Source organism: Notolepis coatsorum (genome assembly GCF_963971535.1).
Source record: "Notolepis coatsorum genome assembly, chromosome: 1".
NCBI classification, from domain to species: Eukaryota; Metazoa; Chordata; class Actinopteri; order Aulopiformes; family Paralepididae; genus Notolepis; species Notolepis coatsorum.
The window spans coordinates 279,665,513-279,683,476 of NC_140165.1; the positions used below are offsets into that span (position 1 = coordinate 279,665,513).

Sequence of the window (17,964 nt, forward strand, 5' to 3'; positions counted from 1 at the left end):
AATAACGGACCTCTGACGAGCGCTATTGACCAATCACAATCAAGCATTTCGGCGAATGTTAAAACGCCATGTAATAAATATTTATATTTACTGCATACATATCCATATCTGTCTGAATTTACCTGCATATAATCCCCCTATATACCTACTTATACAACTGCATATAACTCGTATAACTCCGTATGATAGCATGTACAATAATGATGTATATACCGTGTGTGTGTATATATATATTTATTCTTACCGTATATATCTATTCACCTGTCTGTACATACCTGCATATAACCATTTACATATCTGTAGATAGTGATACTATATCTATATCTGTACATATCCCTTAACTGTTCTTACTACCAGTTACGCTGCTGGCCAGTATGATTACGACCATGTCTTTATACCTGTATCACTGTACATATTGGCATTACAACATGTACATACATCTGATTAGCACTTCACCCAGTAGTACTAATTTATATATTTCATACCCAGATTAATCACCTGTACATCGTATATTTACTGTTACATTTGCACTCTGGTTGGATGCCAAACCTCTTTTCATTGTATATTGACAAATACATTTGAATCTAATCTAATCTATACTACCCCCCTCCCCCTCCCCTCCGCTGCAACCTCCCAGGGTGGTGACCCTGTGGAAGGAGAGCCTGGCCAAGGTGAACCAGAAGGCAGCGGATGCCCTGGCGGACCCTACCCAGTATAGCAACCTGTTCCCTGGTCTTCAGCAGGCCCTGGTGGCTGAGGAGTTCCTGAAGGAGAACCATGTGGGGGTCAGACCTGCCACAGAGTACCCACTCATCATGGTCAGTTTGAAGTGAACATGGGTCATGTTCCGCTGACACACTGTAGCTAAATGTTTTCAGATTGAATGTGCCCCTGGTATTCACTACGATTGCTAACATGACTTGATGGGACCGAGCATGACATGAAGTTCACATTAACACGTGAAACCAATGTTTAGCAAAGGCTAACTGTTGCATTAAACCCCTAATGCTATTTGTATCACTGGGGTAGCGTGCTGGGTGGCTAACTATGTAGCTAGCTAGCATTAATGTGAGCCGGGTAGCTAGTCAATGGTAGCTAGTCTAGGGTGACCAAACGTCCTCTTTTGCCCGGACATGTCCTCTTTTCACGCCCTGTCCGGGCCGTCCGGGGGGGTTTATAAATTCATGAAAATGTCAGGGTTTCACGGAACGTTTGCATGTACTTAAATTGACTGGCGCATTGCACAGAATACTACGGTACTCTGTTGCGTGTGTGACGTAATCTCTGAGAAGCTTTGTGGGCGGCTCTACAACTACGCGTCGCTCACACACAAACAGAGGAAGGGGACAGAGCGGCAGCTCACATTCACAATGCCAAAGCGCAAATGTACTTTTACAAACGGGGAACAAAATTAACTTTTTGACTTTTTATTTATTTTATTTTTTAGCTTTTTTCCCCTCCCTTTTCTTCCGTTTCTCTCCCATCCCAATGTTAGTCGTTATGCCAATTCCCAATCCCTTTCCTGGTCGCTGCGCACCTACCCCCTACGGTCGGTCTGGGAGAGTGGAGGCTATCGCATGCTTCCTCCGACACATGTGTAGCCAATCAACCGCTTCTTTTCACCTGGCAGCGCGGACTCTCACTGAGAGGGTGTAACGTGTGGAAGGATCACACTACCCCCCTTAGATCCTTTCCTCGCTGAGCAGGCGCCCCGACCGAACTGTAGGAGTCGCTGTTTACAACCAGGACCCACCCACCAGCTTTCTCACCCCTAACACTGCCAATTGTGTTAGTATGAACGACCAACCAAGCTGGTACTGCAATGCCGAGAGCTGGGCTCGAACCCAGCATCTCCTGCACTAGTGGCGAGCGCCTTGCCCACTGCGCCACTTAGCCGCCCCTGGCTGGTCGATTTAAAAAACTACCAGCCAGGCAGATTTTTTACCAGCCAAAAATTATAAATAGCTAAGTTTTTAGTATATCGCCATGTGTTATTATTACTATATAATACACTCATATGCTATTTTCAATTAATATCATAAACAACATAAGGAATATTAGCATAATATTGAGTGGACTGAAGGAATGAGTCAGCGTTAATAGTTTTAAATGCAAATAATTGATTGAAACATAGAAGTGGGGTCGGGACACACACACACACACACACACACACACTGTTTCAACTCACCACCCCCGCATCATATTGTAGTCTAGTCTGTTTTCAAACTTCCACTCCTCTCGAAACTTTTTTATATTTGAATATCAACATTATCTGTCCATCCTCAGTAATCCTTAGTTTACTATAATATACTCCTGACTTCATCGTCTTTCCAAACGCACACACACACACAGAGAAAGGGAGAGTGCCCCCCCCCCCCATTTCCCTTTCCCCAGTCCACACTGTCTGCTGTTCTCTATGGCTCTGCTGCTGATCAGGATTAGCTTGTTAGCTTACGCTAACGTAACGTTAATTTCGGGGGATGTGGGCATAAAGGAATGGCGACGATGCAAAGCATGTTAGATGCATTTGACCCGTTGTGAGGGGGGAAAAAAACGGACTTATTTCGGGTCGCAAAATAGGCGCCCTGCTGTGTAGCCCTGCTCTGCTTAATGCAGACAGCACGGACTGGGCGGATATGACTCGTCGAGTTGCCACGGTCCGTGGGGAAAATAAGAGTATCGATATGAACTGAACGTTGCTAGCTGCCGGAGCCATAGATATTATAGCTGGAGCTGCGCTTGGGGCGGAAATGAGACCCGCTACAGGATTTTCAAAATAAGAGTATCGATATCAACTATTCTTTTACACGCCAGGTGGCGGGCAGACCTCTCATTGTTACTCGCCAAACCTTAAATCTGCCCGCCATTGGCGGTTGGTGGGTACTTATTTTGTTCCCCGTTTACAGATGAACTGCAGAAGAAATTCCAAATGTACCGACCCGTCGGAACAAATGGGAGGCGGAGTGCACCGTGTGCAAAGCTTGCACATACACGTGTGTGTCCAATAAAGGTGCAGGCGATCTTAAAGCGCACATGGACATGTGCAAGTTGAAAGTTTGTCTGCAAAGTTGACATACTTCTTTGTTAAACCCGGGAAAACAGAGGATGCTGTAAAGTAAATGCAGCGGAGGGTGCGTTTGCATTTCATACTGTGAAACATCACAATCTATGGATTGCACAAGTGCCTTGCTAAAAAAGGCATTTCCAGACTCTGACACTGCCAAAAAGTTCAGTAGTGTGCGCACTAAATCCGAAGCCAATGTGTTATAGCACCCCACTCGATTGATGTCGCACATGAAGCACTCAAATCAAATCCAGTACTGTGGTGTTTCTACAGACAGGAGTAACCACGGAGCAGTGAAAATATTCCCAATCATAATACAGTACTTTGACTGGAAGAGGGGTGGCATGCAAAAACAAAATTAATCAAGGTTAAATACACCAAATGAGACAGCAGAAACCATTGCACAATATCTAATTGAAACATGGCAAAAAAAACGATTTGTCTGAAGAAAATGCATTGCATTTACTGGCGACAATTGCAACACAAACCTTGGAGGAATCCGACGTGATGAAGGGGGAAAGAATGTGTTTGCAAATTTGAAGAGGTTGCTGCAGAACTGATCGGTGTGGGTTGCCCAGCACACATATTGAATAATTGTGTTCATCATGGGGCAGACACAATAGATGTTGACCTTGAGAATATCATGTTCAAAATCTACCAGTACATCCACATTTACACTGTGCGCACTGAGAGCCTGAAGGAGTACTGTGATTTAGTTGACATTGAATACAGAAGGATGCTTTGTTCCCAGGCATTGAGAGGGTGATACAGATGTTGACAAGATACAAAGAGATATTTGTTAACTGGATTTTCTATTTTCTATTATTTCATATATTTTGTTATTTATTTTTGTCCAGTAAGACTTGAAAAGAGAGCTATTATTTTGTTACAGGTTGATTTTTAAGTTATTATTGTGCCATTGAGATTTGTCAGATAATTCTAGGCATAATCAAGCATGTTGATTGTTGAGTAACTTTGGTTTGGTGTGTCTTTGGTTATAGAGAGATATTGTTGTTATATACAATAAAATAATATAAATAATAATTGTATATCCTTACAGAGGAGGCATACTTTAAATATATTAAAACAATAATGCATCTTTGAGTAAACGTTGAGTATCATTAAGTATCTCGAGGCTGGGGGGACAGCATGACCTCTTTTTTGGAAATCAAAATATGGTCACCCTAAGCTAGTCCTAACTTAGTAAAATTGTTCAAAAGCATTAGGAGGTTAACATTACCTTCCTAATCGCCTAGCCTTTAAAACTGATACCATTTATAAAAAAAAAAAATTTTAAATTAAAGAACACAACTTTTAGTTCTTTGTTTTAAAGCTGGACTAAGAAATTAACCCCACAATAATTTGTTACATATGCTTGACATTTTTCTTGACACAAATATAAAAAAAAAAAAAAAAAAAACTTATGAAACAAAATGAAACAACATTGTCCTTAGATTATCCTTCTTTGTATGGTAAATGTGGTGGGAAGGTTTCACCACCAACACATTATTTTGAGTTTCAAACGGTGCTCCAGGGATTCAGTTATTCCTCCTTACACTTTATATTATAGTATTCAATACTGAGAATGTATCATCGTTTATTTATTTTGTGGTTATTTCAACCAAAACAGTGCTGCTTTTAAATGGTGCAGCTTTAAGTATTATTTGACTTCTGGCTAAGATTTAAACATACCTCTGTGAGTTTGACCGTTTCTCTGTTCCCCAGCCCAATGAAGATCGGAGCATTATGGAGGAATCTGCAGGCTATGTGCCAAAAGGAGCAGAGGTAAGGCTTGGACACATTCTACATGCTCTCAGCCTGACCCTCTGACCTACATCTAGGCTCTCAGCCTGACCCTCTGACCTACATCTAGGCTCTCAGCCTGACCCTCTGACCTACATCTAGGCTCTCAGCCTGACCCTCTGACCTACATCTAGGCTCTCAGCCTGACCCTCTGATCTACATCTAGGCTCTCAGCCTGACCCTCTGACCTACATCTAGGCTCTCAGCCTGACCCTCTGACCTACATCTAGGCTCTCAGCCTGACCCTCTGACTTACATCTAGGCTCTCAGCCTGACCCTCTGACCTACATCTAGGCTCTCAGCCTGACCCTCTGACCTACAACTAGGCCAGGGGTTGGCAACCTGCAGCTCTTTAGCCAATCAGCTGCGACTCCCTGGCCCAAAAAAAAAAGATTAACTTTTTTTTTTTTTTTACTTTTTTTTCTTCTTATTTTGGAGATCGATGTCATACTGTGACACTGAAATGAAAAAAAATGTCATCAACTAAAATATTTCATCAACTAAAATATACAGTATGTCACACCCCGCACCTCTCCCTGCCGTCTGCAAGTGGCTAATCTTGAGTTTCCGACCCCCCAGTAAGCTAACCATGGATAAATCCAAAAAAAGGAAAGTCTGAGGAAAATAGAGGGTTTAATTCAGCGTGGACAGATTAATTTGCTTTCACGACTAACGATGCAGGCGTACCTGTATGCCTGATATGTGGTGCGAAATTTGCGAACAACGAAACATTTCCTTTTTATTTTATAGATTTTCCACAAATAAGGGAAGGACTCAAATAGAGCTGCATAGTTCAGGGTTTTATTTCAAAGTAGATCTACAGATGCCAATGTTTTTTCTCCTTTTCTGTGTTTTATTTCAAAGTAGGTCTACACATGGTAGTATTTTTTCAAAGTGGACTACTTTTTATTTTATAAATGTTCCACAAATAAGGGAAGGACTCAAATATACCTGAATAGTCCAGGGTTTTATTTCAAAGTCGGTCTACAGACACCAGTGTTTTGTCTCATCTTCTGTGTTTTATTTAAAAGTAGGTCTACACAGCCAGTATTTTTTCTCCTTTTCATACGCGTTTGAGGTTTTCCTTTGTTATAACAGGTAAAAACAGCAATAAAAAGTCAAAACATTTATTTTTGTTGCTTTATAATTCCATTAATGCAACAAACTGTGCTATAAGTATAAAGTATAATAAATCGCAAATTACTTTGGGTATGCAATTGTCAGGCGTTTTATGCTAAATGTGGGGTATGCTTGGGGATATATAAAACGTTGTACACTGTGTTATCTTCATTTTAAGGGTAAATAGGTTGTGCGGCTCCCTGAGCATTTTATTTTGTGGGAGGGGGAAAAAGTGTCTCTTTTGATAGTAAAGGTTGCTGACCCCTGAACTAGGCTCTCAGCCTGACCCCAAGACCTATTAAAACCCAGTCAATAGTAAGATTCTGAGCAAAATATAAAGTTTATAAGTATATACCTTTTTCCTAGCAATATTTGAAGGTATTTAGTTTTTCTATTTTTCTTTTTCCCTTTACTGTACTGCAGAAATGTGGAATTCATGTTTACTTTCGAATGAATGATATGCATATCGGTATAGCTTACATTTTGATATACTACCCCAGCCTTAATGAATTATATGCATATCAGTATACCATACATTTAGATATACTACCCCAGCCTTAATGCATGTCGATTTGAACACAAGGTGATTCACAGTTTTGACCTGTTGTCTGCATAGGAAGTGGTAGAGAGCATGGAGGAAACCCCCATAGCAGCAGCAGTGGTAGAGGCTACATCTACAGAAGCCCCAGTGGTGGAAGAACCCATTTCCATGGAGGAGGGTGAACCTGTCATAGCAGTTGTGGAAGAATCAGCTGTACAACCTCCCACAAAAGGCCCAGAGGAAGAGGTTATCGAGGCGGAACAAATGGAATCCATTTCCTCTGAAATGGCTGCATCTGAGCCAGAGGCAGCAGTCATGGAAGTCACCATCTCCAAGTTAGAGGGGGTTTCACTCTCTGTAGAGCAAGACTTATTGGAAGACAACATTCCAGAGGCTCCCCCAGCTGAGCCAGCAGTGGTACTATCCACCCCTGAGGAAGATGCCATATCCGCACTTGAGACGGATGTTCAGGAAACATCTCTAGCAACAGAAACAGATGCTGTACCCGTTGTTGAAGCCATAGCAACAGAGGTAGTTGTTGATGAAATAATGGTGAGAAACATTACCGTTGCAGCAACAGAACCCATAGCAACAGAAGGAGCACCTGTTGAGGCAGTAGCAGAAACTATAGCAACAGAAGAAGCAACTGTTACTGAGGAGGTATCAACAGTAACCATAGAAACAGAGGATGTACCAGTTACAGACACACTAACAGGCGTTACTGAGGAAATAATATCAGAAGCCATAGCAACAGAGGAAACTGTTACTGAGGCAGTAGCAGCAGAAGCTATAGAAACGGAAGTGGCATCCATCATCGTAGAGGAAACGGCTCCAGTTGATGCAGCTGTCACTGATGAACTAGTTCCAGAGGTAACAGCTCCACTAGAGGCTGTCACTGATGGACTAGTTCCAGAGGTAACGGCTCCACTAGAGGCACCTGTCACTGATGAACTAGTTCCAGAGGTAACGGCTCCACTAGAGGCACCTGTCACTGATGAACTAGTTCCAGAGGTAACGGCTCCACTAGAGGCACCTGTCACTGATGAACTAGTTCCAGAGGTAACGGCTCAACTAGAGGCTGTCACTGATGAACTAGTTTCAGAGGTAACGGCTCCACTAGAGGCACTGGTTACTGATGAACTAGTTTCAGAGGTAACTGCTCCAGCAAAGGCACCTGTCACTGATGGACTTGTTCCAGAGGCTGCAGCACCACCTGCTGCAATGGAGGAGCTCATCTCTCTAGATTTCAGTTCATATCTTAATATGTCTGCCCCGGTCCAAGTTGGGGTCCCAGAGACGACACCTGCTCCAACTCCACAACTGGACCTATTCACAGCCCAGATTCTTGACCCAGTTCCAGCTCCAGTGCCAGTAGCAGTCATGGAACCATTGGCCCCAGTGTCACTATTAGGGGACCTGATCACACCAGCCCCAACAGAGCCAGAGTCCATCCTTACCCCCAGCATGGTGGCTCCTCTAGTCCCAACAGCAGCTCAGTCAGGTGGAAAGGCAATGGAGGAGGCGGCCCTGGGAGCAGCTGAGGAACCAGCAGTGGACCTGGAGATGGAGCTGAATGATGAGGTAAAGCTAGCTTATCAACCCCATACTTGTTAGCCTACACCACCAGTCTCCCATATGTATTGGTACTGAACGTCCCCTTTGATATGATATCCAAACTCGCCAAAAGGAACACGCCAACTTTTTGGGAAATTTGCTTATTTGCCATCTACCCTGGAGTTAGACGAGCAGATACCCTTTTCTTCTCTGTGCATGCATTAGGCATCGGGAACACCCGCACCGTTAGCCTAGCGTAATTCACTGGAAGTAGGTTCCTCCATGTAGTTCCCAACAGTCACGAAATACACTTCAAATACAATTCCAAAACTGTCTTGTAAACATGTTGTGACCTGTGTATTTCCCACACAAAAAAAATGTATTAGACATTTTCGTTTTCTAAGCAAATACTGTATACTCACGCATCACCTCAAAAGTCCAGCAAAGTTACGTCCTATTCATCAAGTCTCACAATATTAGCTAACGTTAAAAAGATGGAAGACAGCCTTCCATCTAAAAACATAACATAACACTTACAGTACCAAAGCCATGGTTATAAAAAAATACAATAAAAAATTGACATTTTCGTTTTCTAAGCAGAAATATACTCTGAATTTTTTTTTGCCAAACCACTGCTGCCTGGGTGCAGTGATTTCATCACCTCAAAAGCCCTGTTGTTTTTTGAAAAGCGGGGCTTTTGAGGTGATGAAATCCGAGTATATATCTGCTTAGAAAACGAAAATTTCTTAATTCTTTTTTTTTTCATTTCTCCACGTGGTAAATACACCGGTCACAACATGTTTACAGGAACGTTTTGGAGTTGTATTTGGAGTGTATTTCATGACTGTTGGGAACTAGGCTACACTGGCATACCTACTTCCAGTGAATGATGCTAGGCTAACGGTGCGGCTGTTCCCTAAGCCTAATGCATGCACAGAGAAGAAAAGGGTATGCATCTGCTTGTCTAACTCCAGGGTAGATGGCAAATAAGCTAATTTCCCAAAAAGTTGGCGTGTTCCTTTAATGCCTCCACGCTGAAATTGAGGTAAAACTGTTTGCACTCTTCATGCTTTTTTTGTATTTTCGTCAAACTATACACTTTGAAGTATATTGCTGCCAAGGTTTGAGGCATTACATTCAAATTGAGTTACTTGATGAATAGTGATAGCACAGGAAGCCTACATACCTGCCAGGATACCTAAACACTGGGTTGTTTTTTTGTGTCTCAGGGACTGGACGACCTTGACCTGGACAACTTTGACCTTGACGATGACCTCGACACCTCAGACATCAACCTGGACGATGACTTCTTGAATGAATAGAAACAAAACACCCTTCATAAGTGAATTTCTTCTGAAAGTGACCAAATAACACAAAGTGTTTCCCGCTCACATTCATTCATGAGTAAGGGAGTGTGAGGGGGGAGGAGGGTTTGTGATGTATGCTTTTTAAATGTAACTGGTAAAGAGTGATCGGTTGAAAGGGATCTGAAATGTTTTTAATGTTGTCTAGATTATAGCTAGGAAACAGGGATGCGTGTCTGTGGGGTAGAGCTTTGATCGGGCCCAAAGAAATCAGGCCCGACCAGGCATTGAACCCATGTAGGTTCTGTCCAAGCACCAATCACAACAGCAGTTTTGTGTCCAAGATTGATTTAAAAAACCCAATTTATTAAATATAATTTCTTTATTTTTTAAGGTCACAGTGAGGCTGCCATTCTGGTGCTGTCGTTATAGTTAAGTCCAGAAGAGTTTCCGTTGTGAGTGCCAGTCCACCTGTCCTGGAAGATTTCAATGTCCCAGACATGTGTTTATTGAGCAGTCCCTCCAGGAAATCGCGATCTTGCAATAATTAAATAAAATTCCGCAATATTTGCGGGGGTTTGCAATTTTGCTAAAGTTTCTCCACATAAAATGTCCAAATCTGAACTGTATAAAGTCGAGCCATATATATGCATGTACGCACATAATGTAGCAAATGTGTCTGTCAACTTCCATTTAGTTTGGCAACTCCTGCCAATTCCTGCCATTTTAACTTTTTGAGAAAAGCCGCTGCAAAATCAAGCATTTTGATTGCAACAATCACAAAAAACTCCCCGGAATCCTGGAGGGACTGATTGAGCTGAAAAACAATTGATAGGCTATATGAAGAATGACATCATCAAGTAGGCTGTCAATAGACTCACGTGTTGGTACTAGCAACAGAGTGTTGGTACTAGCTTAGCCATAAAGTTGTTGACGGCAAACTCAGACCGTTATCTGTGTTGTTGAGTCAGGTTAAATAAATGGAGAGACCCTCCGAAGATGTTTATCTGGTTCAGTCTTGTTTTTGTATAAGTAAATGAGAGAGAAATTAGACTTTTCAGTTGCCTCTCTGCTCACTGTCCAGTTCTATTTATATTCTATTCAGCACCATGGACAGCACCAAGCCACAGCTCAGCTGTGTACTGAAACAGAGAGAGAGAACCCTCTCTGCTGGCACACTCCAAATGAGGATCAAGCAGGTTACCAGTTTGGCCCACTTGGGAATTAATTACCGGATAACGGAAACTCTGACGTCTACTATGAGTCAGTGGTTCATATTTAAAAATAAAAAATATATTAAATTTTTTTTATTTTGTATTATTACAGCCTGGCCCGACCGAACCCAGTGTGTCAGGCAGAGAATCAAAGCTCTACTGTGGGGGGGGGTGCATATATATATACCGGTATATATATAATTATTGTTGTGCATGTTGCCTGCATTGCAGTCAGACTGGATTTATACTTTTGAGATCAGAGGCCCATTTCAAGAAGCAAGATTATTCCCAATAAGCTAAATACATTTTTAAAAAGGTCCTTCATTATTGTTGTTGAATAATGTGCTTATCTGAGATCTGAATAATATCCAATATTATCAGAGCATATTAGACTATTGATGGCATCAGGCAGGGCTTACCATTATAGACCATTTTACTGTTTGTAAACATTGTGGCAGAAGTGCACATACTCTATGGACACCAGCTGGAGGCAGAGGGCTAGCCTAACCATGCTAGTTACTTCAACGTTTTGGGCTGCTGCTGATTACATTGCCAACACTATTAAATTAATTCTACTTCTGAATGTTGGGACCACCCAAATCGGCATTTAAATTGACCATGTGTAACTTTTCTATTATGTTCTGGAGCACGTACAGAACAGATGACGACTACCGGCACTTAAACACACCGCTCACCTGTGCACCTAGAGTCTGGTGCGAACAGCTTGGTCAGCCTTCTTGCGATACCAGAAGTACAGTAACCCTAGAATGAAAAAGACGTGATAGTTTCTATAATGTATACATTTTGAACTCCTATAACAATATATGCTACGAATGCAAAGTAACTTACCCATGCTGTCTTCAGGCTACTGTTGCTCGTTTGTTTCTCACTACTTTAAAGTAGCAAGTTTGATTCGCATTATGTTGGCACCTGCATTCATTTTACTTGGAGCAGCGAGCCAGCTAGCAACAGAGGGTTTAGTTAATAATCAACAATAGACGGAGACATCACTCTTTATTTTACTATCTAGTTCAAGCAACTTATACATTTCCTAAAAGGTGGCCAGCGACTAATGTGTCGCCAAAACAAATGCCTAGGTTTAGATAGAATATTTACTTTGAACAGTAATTTTTTTTCTCCATAGTAGGCTATAGAACAATCAATGGTACTTATCTCATACAGTCATGCTTATATTACTAATTAAGACAATTATTGTGAAATATCATGGAACTTTTGATTCTCACAATTTGTTCTCAGCCCCAGCCGGCTTTCTGCCTCCAGACGGGTGCACATCCAGGTTTGTCGCGTGATCTGACAAATGGTCTGTATCCCATGCGGATATCTGCTATCTTGACTGCAATGTGTGGTATTCCGTTTCCCCAACACATCTTCTACTTACCTCTTCTTTATTAGTACATCAGAAAACGCTATTGTTTACCTGGGTTGTCGGAAACATGTTAATTTAGGAATTGTTCCAATTTGAATATTTGTTTTTCAAGAATTAATTGAATTTAAAGGAATTGGACTCTAGCATTGACCTAGCCAATAGGGATACAAGACCGTGAGCCATGAGTTTGTAGCGAGTTATGTAGGAATGTTTCTATACCGTAGGACACCATTTACACAAATACACCACAGTACTGTAGCTACCTCTTTTTCTTTTTACAAGCTTAGTTGTATGGATACAAACCATAGTTGCACATACTCAATGGGAATAGAAAGGCATGTCAGATATTCTATTCTATAATAGTGCCATTTTGGCAACGGTCTATAAGTATGAGGCATCATAGTAAACACTTTTCTTTCTCTTGGAACAAGCCTGCTATTTGGATCCGTCTCATTCCTCTTTCTAGGTTTGTCTTCATTAACTCTGTGTTGAGACTTTGAGAAGTCTGTAAATGTTCTCAAAGGATGAGTTGGAAACTCTGACGTGATGTTCTCCCACTGTCGACGTCTGAAACCTGATGTTGCACCAGCTATGCAATGATACCAAAATAAGAACACAGTATGTCCTTAAAGACACAAAAAAAAACATCTCAAGGAATCGAGACTATTTCGATCCAACTGCTACCTTTGCACACTGCTGCCTTGAGTGCCTTTTGACTCACATTTGCTAAGGATCTACTTCATTGTTGTGATGGGCCTTATTCTGTTCCAAAAATGATTGGTTATTTTATCTGATGGTGTGAATGATGTTATCAATTTAATAAAGACTACAATATTAACTAGGCCTGGTGGGTTGTTATTTCAATCAAGAACCAAAACATGTATTCTGATTGGATTCAATATTTATCTTTATGATGTTAAAAGAGAATACCACCCATTTTAAGAATTCACTTGTGCCCCACGACAGTTCGGTCAGTATTTGTGAACATGCACCACTGTTGTGTGGGATGTCAAATCTAGGCCTTCTCCATATACAATGAACTGCGTTTTGACTCTTATGAGTCCCTCTCTGACCCTTTAAGAGTACAAAATAGCACTCCTGTATGAAATGGGTGCTCTTGCAGACTGGTGTGCTGGTTTACAGTATATTAAACCTTAAGGTAACATATCTGGTGAGATATAATTATCAAGCCGATAATATACCTCAGATTTATATCTCAAGAAATAATGAGACAACAGCCACCCACCTGTTGGGGTTTCATAGTGGGCCAAAACAAAGTCGATCAGCTTGATTTGACCATACTCCTTACCGGACATAACAATGTTTTCCTGGAACAGAAACACACCCAGTATGAACAGCAGCACATGACCTTGCTCGAGGTGCAACCATGCACTACACTTATGAATATGTAATAATGGTGTCTCACAACTCAGCACTGTACCAAATAGTCCACACATTATTCCTGTGCTCAGAGACTGTTCAGACAATATTTATCAACACAACAACCTCACCTAAAGCTACAACTCTCATGCATGTCAGATCTGGGGGTTAGGCTCCGTAGACGATGAATGGAGCACTGACAGTGGAGCCATACAATGTTGATTTCTCACACCAAAATTGTTTATATTCTACTATTGCTATGTGCACAGATGGGCCCAAATGAGGCTTAACTTCCTGACCTTTGTCCTGTCATACAGAAAGTAACCTTTTAGAAAGTGTTTATTGATGTATATATATTTTATATAGTTCGTTTACCATCATCTCCTGATAACATGTAACAGTAATTACATAAAAACAGGCACCATTTTAAAAAGGGTCCTCTAGTCTTCACCATTACAGATGTTCGGTGCAGGAGTGCTCTTTTGTTGCTTGAGATACTGCAAAATGTCTGTACACGGTCCTGATCGCGAACGGACCTTGAACCAGAATCTAAACCTCAATGGGGTGGAAGAACTCACACACATATTTTATGGGCCTACAAGCTCACAGGCCACATTATTCTATCTGAAGCAGCCCCAGATTTTACATCCAGGTGACATCACAGACTGGAGGGTTCTCTTGGGCTTCTGACTTTAGCAGAGAGTGGTTGGCGTATGTCCACATACTAACTGAACTGCCCTGGGGCTAAGGACACGCTTGTGAACTCTTTAAAATTAATGCCATTTAAAAACCTGCAGACTACAACGTATGCTGCACCTTGTGTATACTGTTTACTTTTACTCATAGTATATGTTCAGATTCTAATTCTTTATTGCCTATATTTATTGTAACATGTAATTTATAGGGCATACAGACCCTCATCTGCACCTCCGTTTACACTGTTTATCTTTGTCGTATTTTTTTATATTCAGAGATAAAATTTTACAGTTGTATTGCCTATATTTGTCTTTCCACTATTAACCTGCCAGATCTGAGCACATCTATGATATAATGCATTATTAGTATCTATCCACTGAGCACATCTATGATATAATGTATTATGAATAGGATCAATCCACTGAGCGTTGTCGTGATACAAACAGCTGGAGAGGTTTTTGCTTTTGAAATCCAGCTTGTTACCAACAAAGTATCACAATAAATTTGCCTTTTCTCTTTTTTTTGGTCATATTTTGCACCAGGAACGTCTTTTTAAAGATGAATGGTACGTCTGGATAAGAAAAGGGAGTAGAATGATTTTGGATCAGGCCCAACGTCCAGACTACAGACTCGTACTCAGTCCTCATGGACTTGACGTATTTCCCGAGTGTTAAGAGTTTGGGAGTTCAGGGTGCGAGGGTTCTGCGATTTGGAACAGCCTTCCCCTTCTCAGTCGACAGAATCAACATCAGCAACACAAGACCTTGGATGTTATTATAAACACGGGTTGAAGGGACAGAAAACAACAAACAAGCATGGATGTGGGTTTATAGTAAATCCACAGGTTCTAGATGGTAGAAAATATATAAATAAAATAATTATACAGGTATAAGATGCAAGGAATATCAGAATAAAAGTTTACACTCGAATAGTTTGTCATTGTAGGCTTATTTCAGCTTTATGTGTAATTAAATAAACAGATTAAAATCCTTAAAAGGTAGAATATTTAATGCCATCAAACGGCGACCTCTAGGCAAAAACACCCTGCCTGCCATTGCGCTGGTCAGTACAAGGGGGCAGACATATATTAGGGCTGCACGATTAATCGTTTTTTAATCGAAATCGCGATTTGGAATGATGCAATTATCAAATCGCCAAGCCTGCAATTAAAAAAAACATTTTTTTTTTTTTTTTATTTAACCAGGAAGTCCCATTGAGATACACGATCTCCTTTGCAAGGTAGACCTGGCCAAGATGACAGCAATAACATTTGCAATACATCACACAGCAATAAAATGTGCGATACATCACACAAGAACATAATAAATGTGCATGTATACAATACATCACATGTAAACACAAAGCAGAATAGTCTACATGATAGTAAAAGTGTATAATACAGGGTAATACAGTAATTTTGCAGTTGGGACCCGACTACAGAAAGCAGCAACATTCTTCTTGTAATTTTTTTTTTAAATATGTTATAATCGCATCGCAAATCGCAATCGCAATATCTGTCAGAATAATCGCAATTAGATTATTTCCCAAAATCGTGCAGCCCTAACATATATATATATATATATTTGCATTTGTTAGCCATGCTAGTGATCCAAACAATCAATCCATGCCAAAGCTAGATATGTAAAATGTAGGCTGGTAAAGCTATGCCTAAGTGTGAAAACGGAAGTACAGGCTACAGGCTTTCCGGTTTCGACAAAACAATTATAGAAATGTGTGAAGTGCACAATATTTCCTCGTTTAAGCCACTGCAACGGCTTTGCCTGAAGAATTTACTACATGACCGGGACGTTCTAGCTTGTTTGCCGACAGGATTCGGGGAAAGTTTGGTCCGTTCGGAGGCAGCTCATTGGACGCCACTCACGAATAAAGTCGGGTTAACTCACCGACGTTTGAGCGCCAAACCCGAGAAAAGTCGGGTTTTCTATCATTATTTCTTTTATTCGATATTCCCATTCATAATCCATCGAGGGAGCCTGTGTTATCATTTGGGAATGAGTCTGAGATCGCAAACGTCCAATACCGCCGCCTGTCTCCTTGCGGCCAGTATTGCATATCCTTTGAAACTATCTGGCTTGGGCCGTGTATCGATCTAAAAAGTCCGGGCCGGGTTTTCCTTGTCGGGCAGGACAAATGTTTATAACACATGGATTGAGGAGAATCGAGCACTCCCGTTTCATGTTCTTTGGTGGATTATGTTGGCAACACGATCGACATAAATACTTGGAATGGCAATCAGATAATTGTAATATTCTTTTTAGAGTACATCCTAGTCAAGGTAAGGGCTATATGGTATCAATCTTGCGTTGATCCAAGAATCCCTTCCCCGCGATGCAAACGTATGTGTGTAATGTATTCCATTGGTGACGATCAAATCATAGAAAAACTACCCCCCGCCCCACCCTTTCATGCATTCATGATGAAACATAATACTGATAATATAGCATTGATTTCAGATCGATTGTTGATACAGGCGAGAAAATCCACGGTTTTTAGTGAAATGCACTAAATGCTGCATAGCGTCGTTTTCTGGGATTAGACAGGATTACTCTAAAACTATATTGAAAGAGTTAGTGAGTATAAATATCTTGGTATATGGCTGGATGATAAACTCTTTTAAATTCCATATAGATAACCTAGCTACAAAATTACAGCAAAAGATTGGTTTCTTGTACCGTAACCGCGCTAGTTTTCCTATGTTCTGTAGGAAAAGAATTATACAGGCTGTTTTTTTGTCAATATTGGACTATGGTGATGTCATTTACAGGCATGCGTCTGCGTCTACATTAAGGCCTTTGGATTCTGCCTACCACTCCGCCCTAAGATTTATTACGGGTGACAAATATGATACTCACCATTGTCTTTTGTATGAGAGGGTAGGCTGGCCATCTCTTTCATTGCGACGTAGTTATCATGGGTATCTTTTTATCTACAAAGCAATTATTGGCAAACTTCCACCTTATATTACATCTTTGTTGGTCTGGAGTGCTGTCACCTACCAAACTCGTTCAAATGATCGGCTTGTGCTCAGGGTGCCTCGAGTTCGGTCTGAGCTTGGAAAATCTGCCTTCTCCTACGATGCTCCATACACATGGAATACCCTGCAAAAGACTCTAAAGCTCGGAACATTCCCGTCATTCATGGAGTTTAAAGGCATTGCACTTGACCTATGTACTGAATCATGTAATTGTTATTAATCCATCATTGTAGTAATTGTAATTCATTGTAATTATTAACTGTTATGATATTTGTGTCCTTTGTTAACTCATCATAATAATAATAATAATAATAATGGATTGGATTTATATAGCGCTCTTCTCTGACTCAGAGCGCTTCACAGAGTCCATTATTCGTTAATACACAGTCATACCGGTGGTGGTAAGCTACAATTGCAGCCAGAGCTGCCCTGAGGCAGACTCACGGAAGCGTGGCGAATAATCATCGCCTACGGCCCCTCCGACCACCACCAACATTCATTCACATGCATACACATTCATACGAGGCAAGTAGGTTAAGTGTCTTGCCCAAGGACACAACGGCAATGGGATGGACATGGGCTTGAGCAGGATTCGAACCACCAACCCTTCGATCATTGGACGCTCTGCTCTACCCCTGAGCCACGCCGCCCCACAATCACTGTAAATGAGGGAAACCTCAGTGCTTTCACGAGTATAAATAAAGGTTTGAAATGAAATGAAATATATTCACCATGGTATAAACCGGGAATGTATGGATGACATTTTTTCTTTTTTTCACAAAATGAACGATAGATACTCGATGTCAAATGGGCAATAGTATTATATTCATAGCTATGATATATAATATAGTTTGAGCCTTGCAAACACCGCCATGTATTCCTATTCTTTAAAGCGGTGGCCTTCTTA

The 17,964-nt window shown here is 41.0% G+C and overlaps 1 protein-coding gene across 1 annotated transcript in view; it reads left to right on the forward strand.

The window, feature by feature from the left end:
- LOC311241135 (coatomer subunit beta'-like) overlaps positions 1-12,700 on the forward strand; it is an 89,540-nt gene extending 76,840 nt beyond the window's left edge. The window contains exons 19-22 of the mRNA XM_084329849.1: positions 638-818; positions 4,790-4,849; positions 6,603-8,108; positions 9,311-12,700. Of these exons, the coding sequence (XP_084185975.1) occupies positions 638-818; positions 4,790-4,849; positions 6,603-8,108; positions 9,311-9,403 (1,840 nt within the window). The 3' untranslated portion in view covers positions 9,404-12,700. The remainder of the gene's footprint in view (positions 1-637; positions 819-4,789; positions 4,850-6,602; positions 8,109-9,310) is intronic.
- The last annotated feature ends 5,264 nt before the right edge of the window (positions 12,701-17,964 follow it).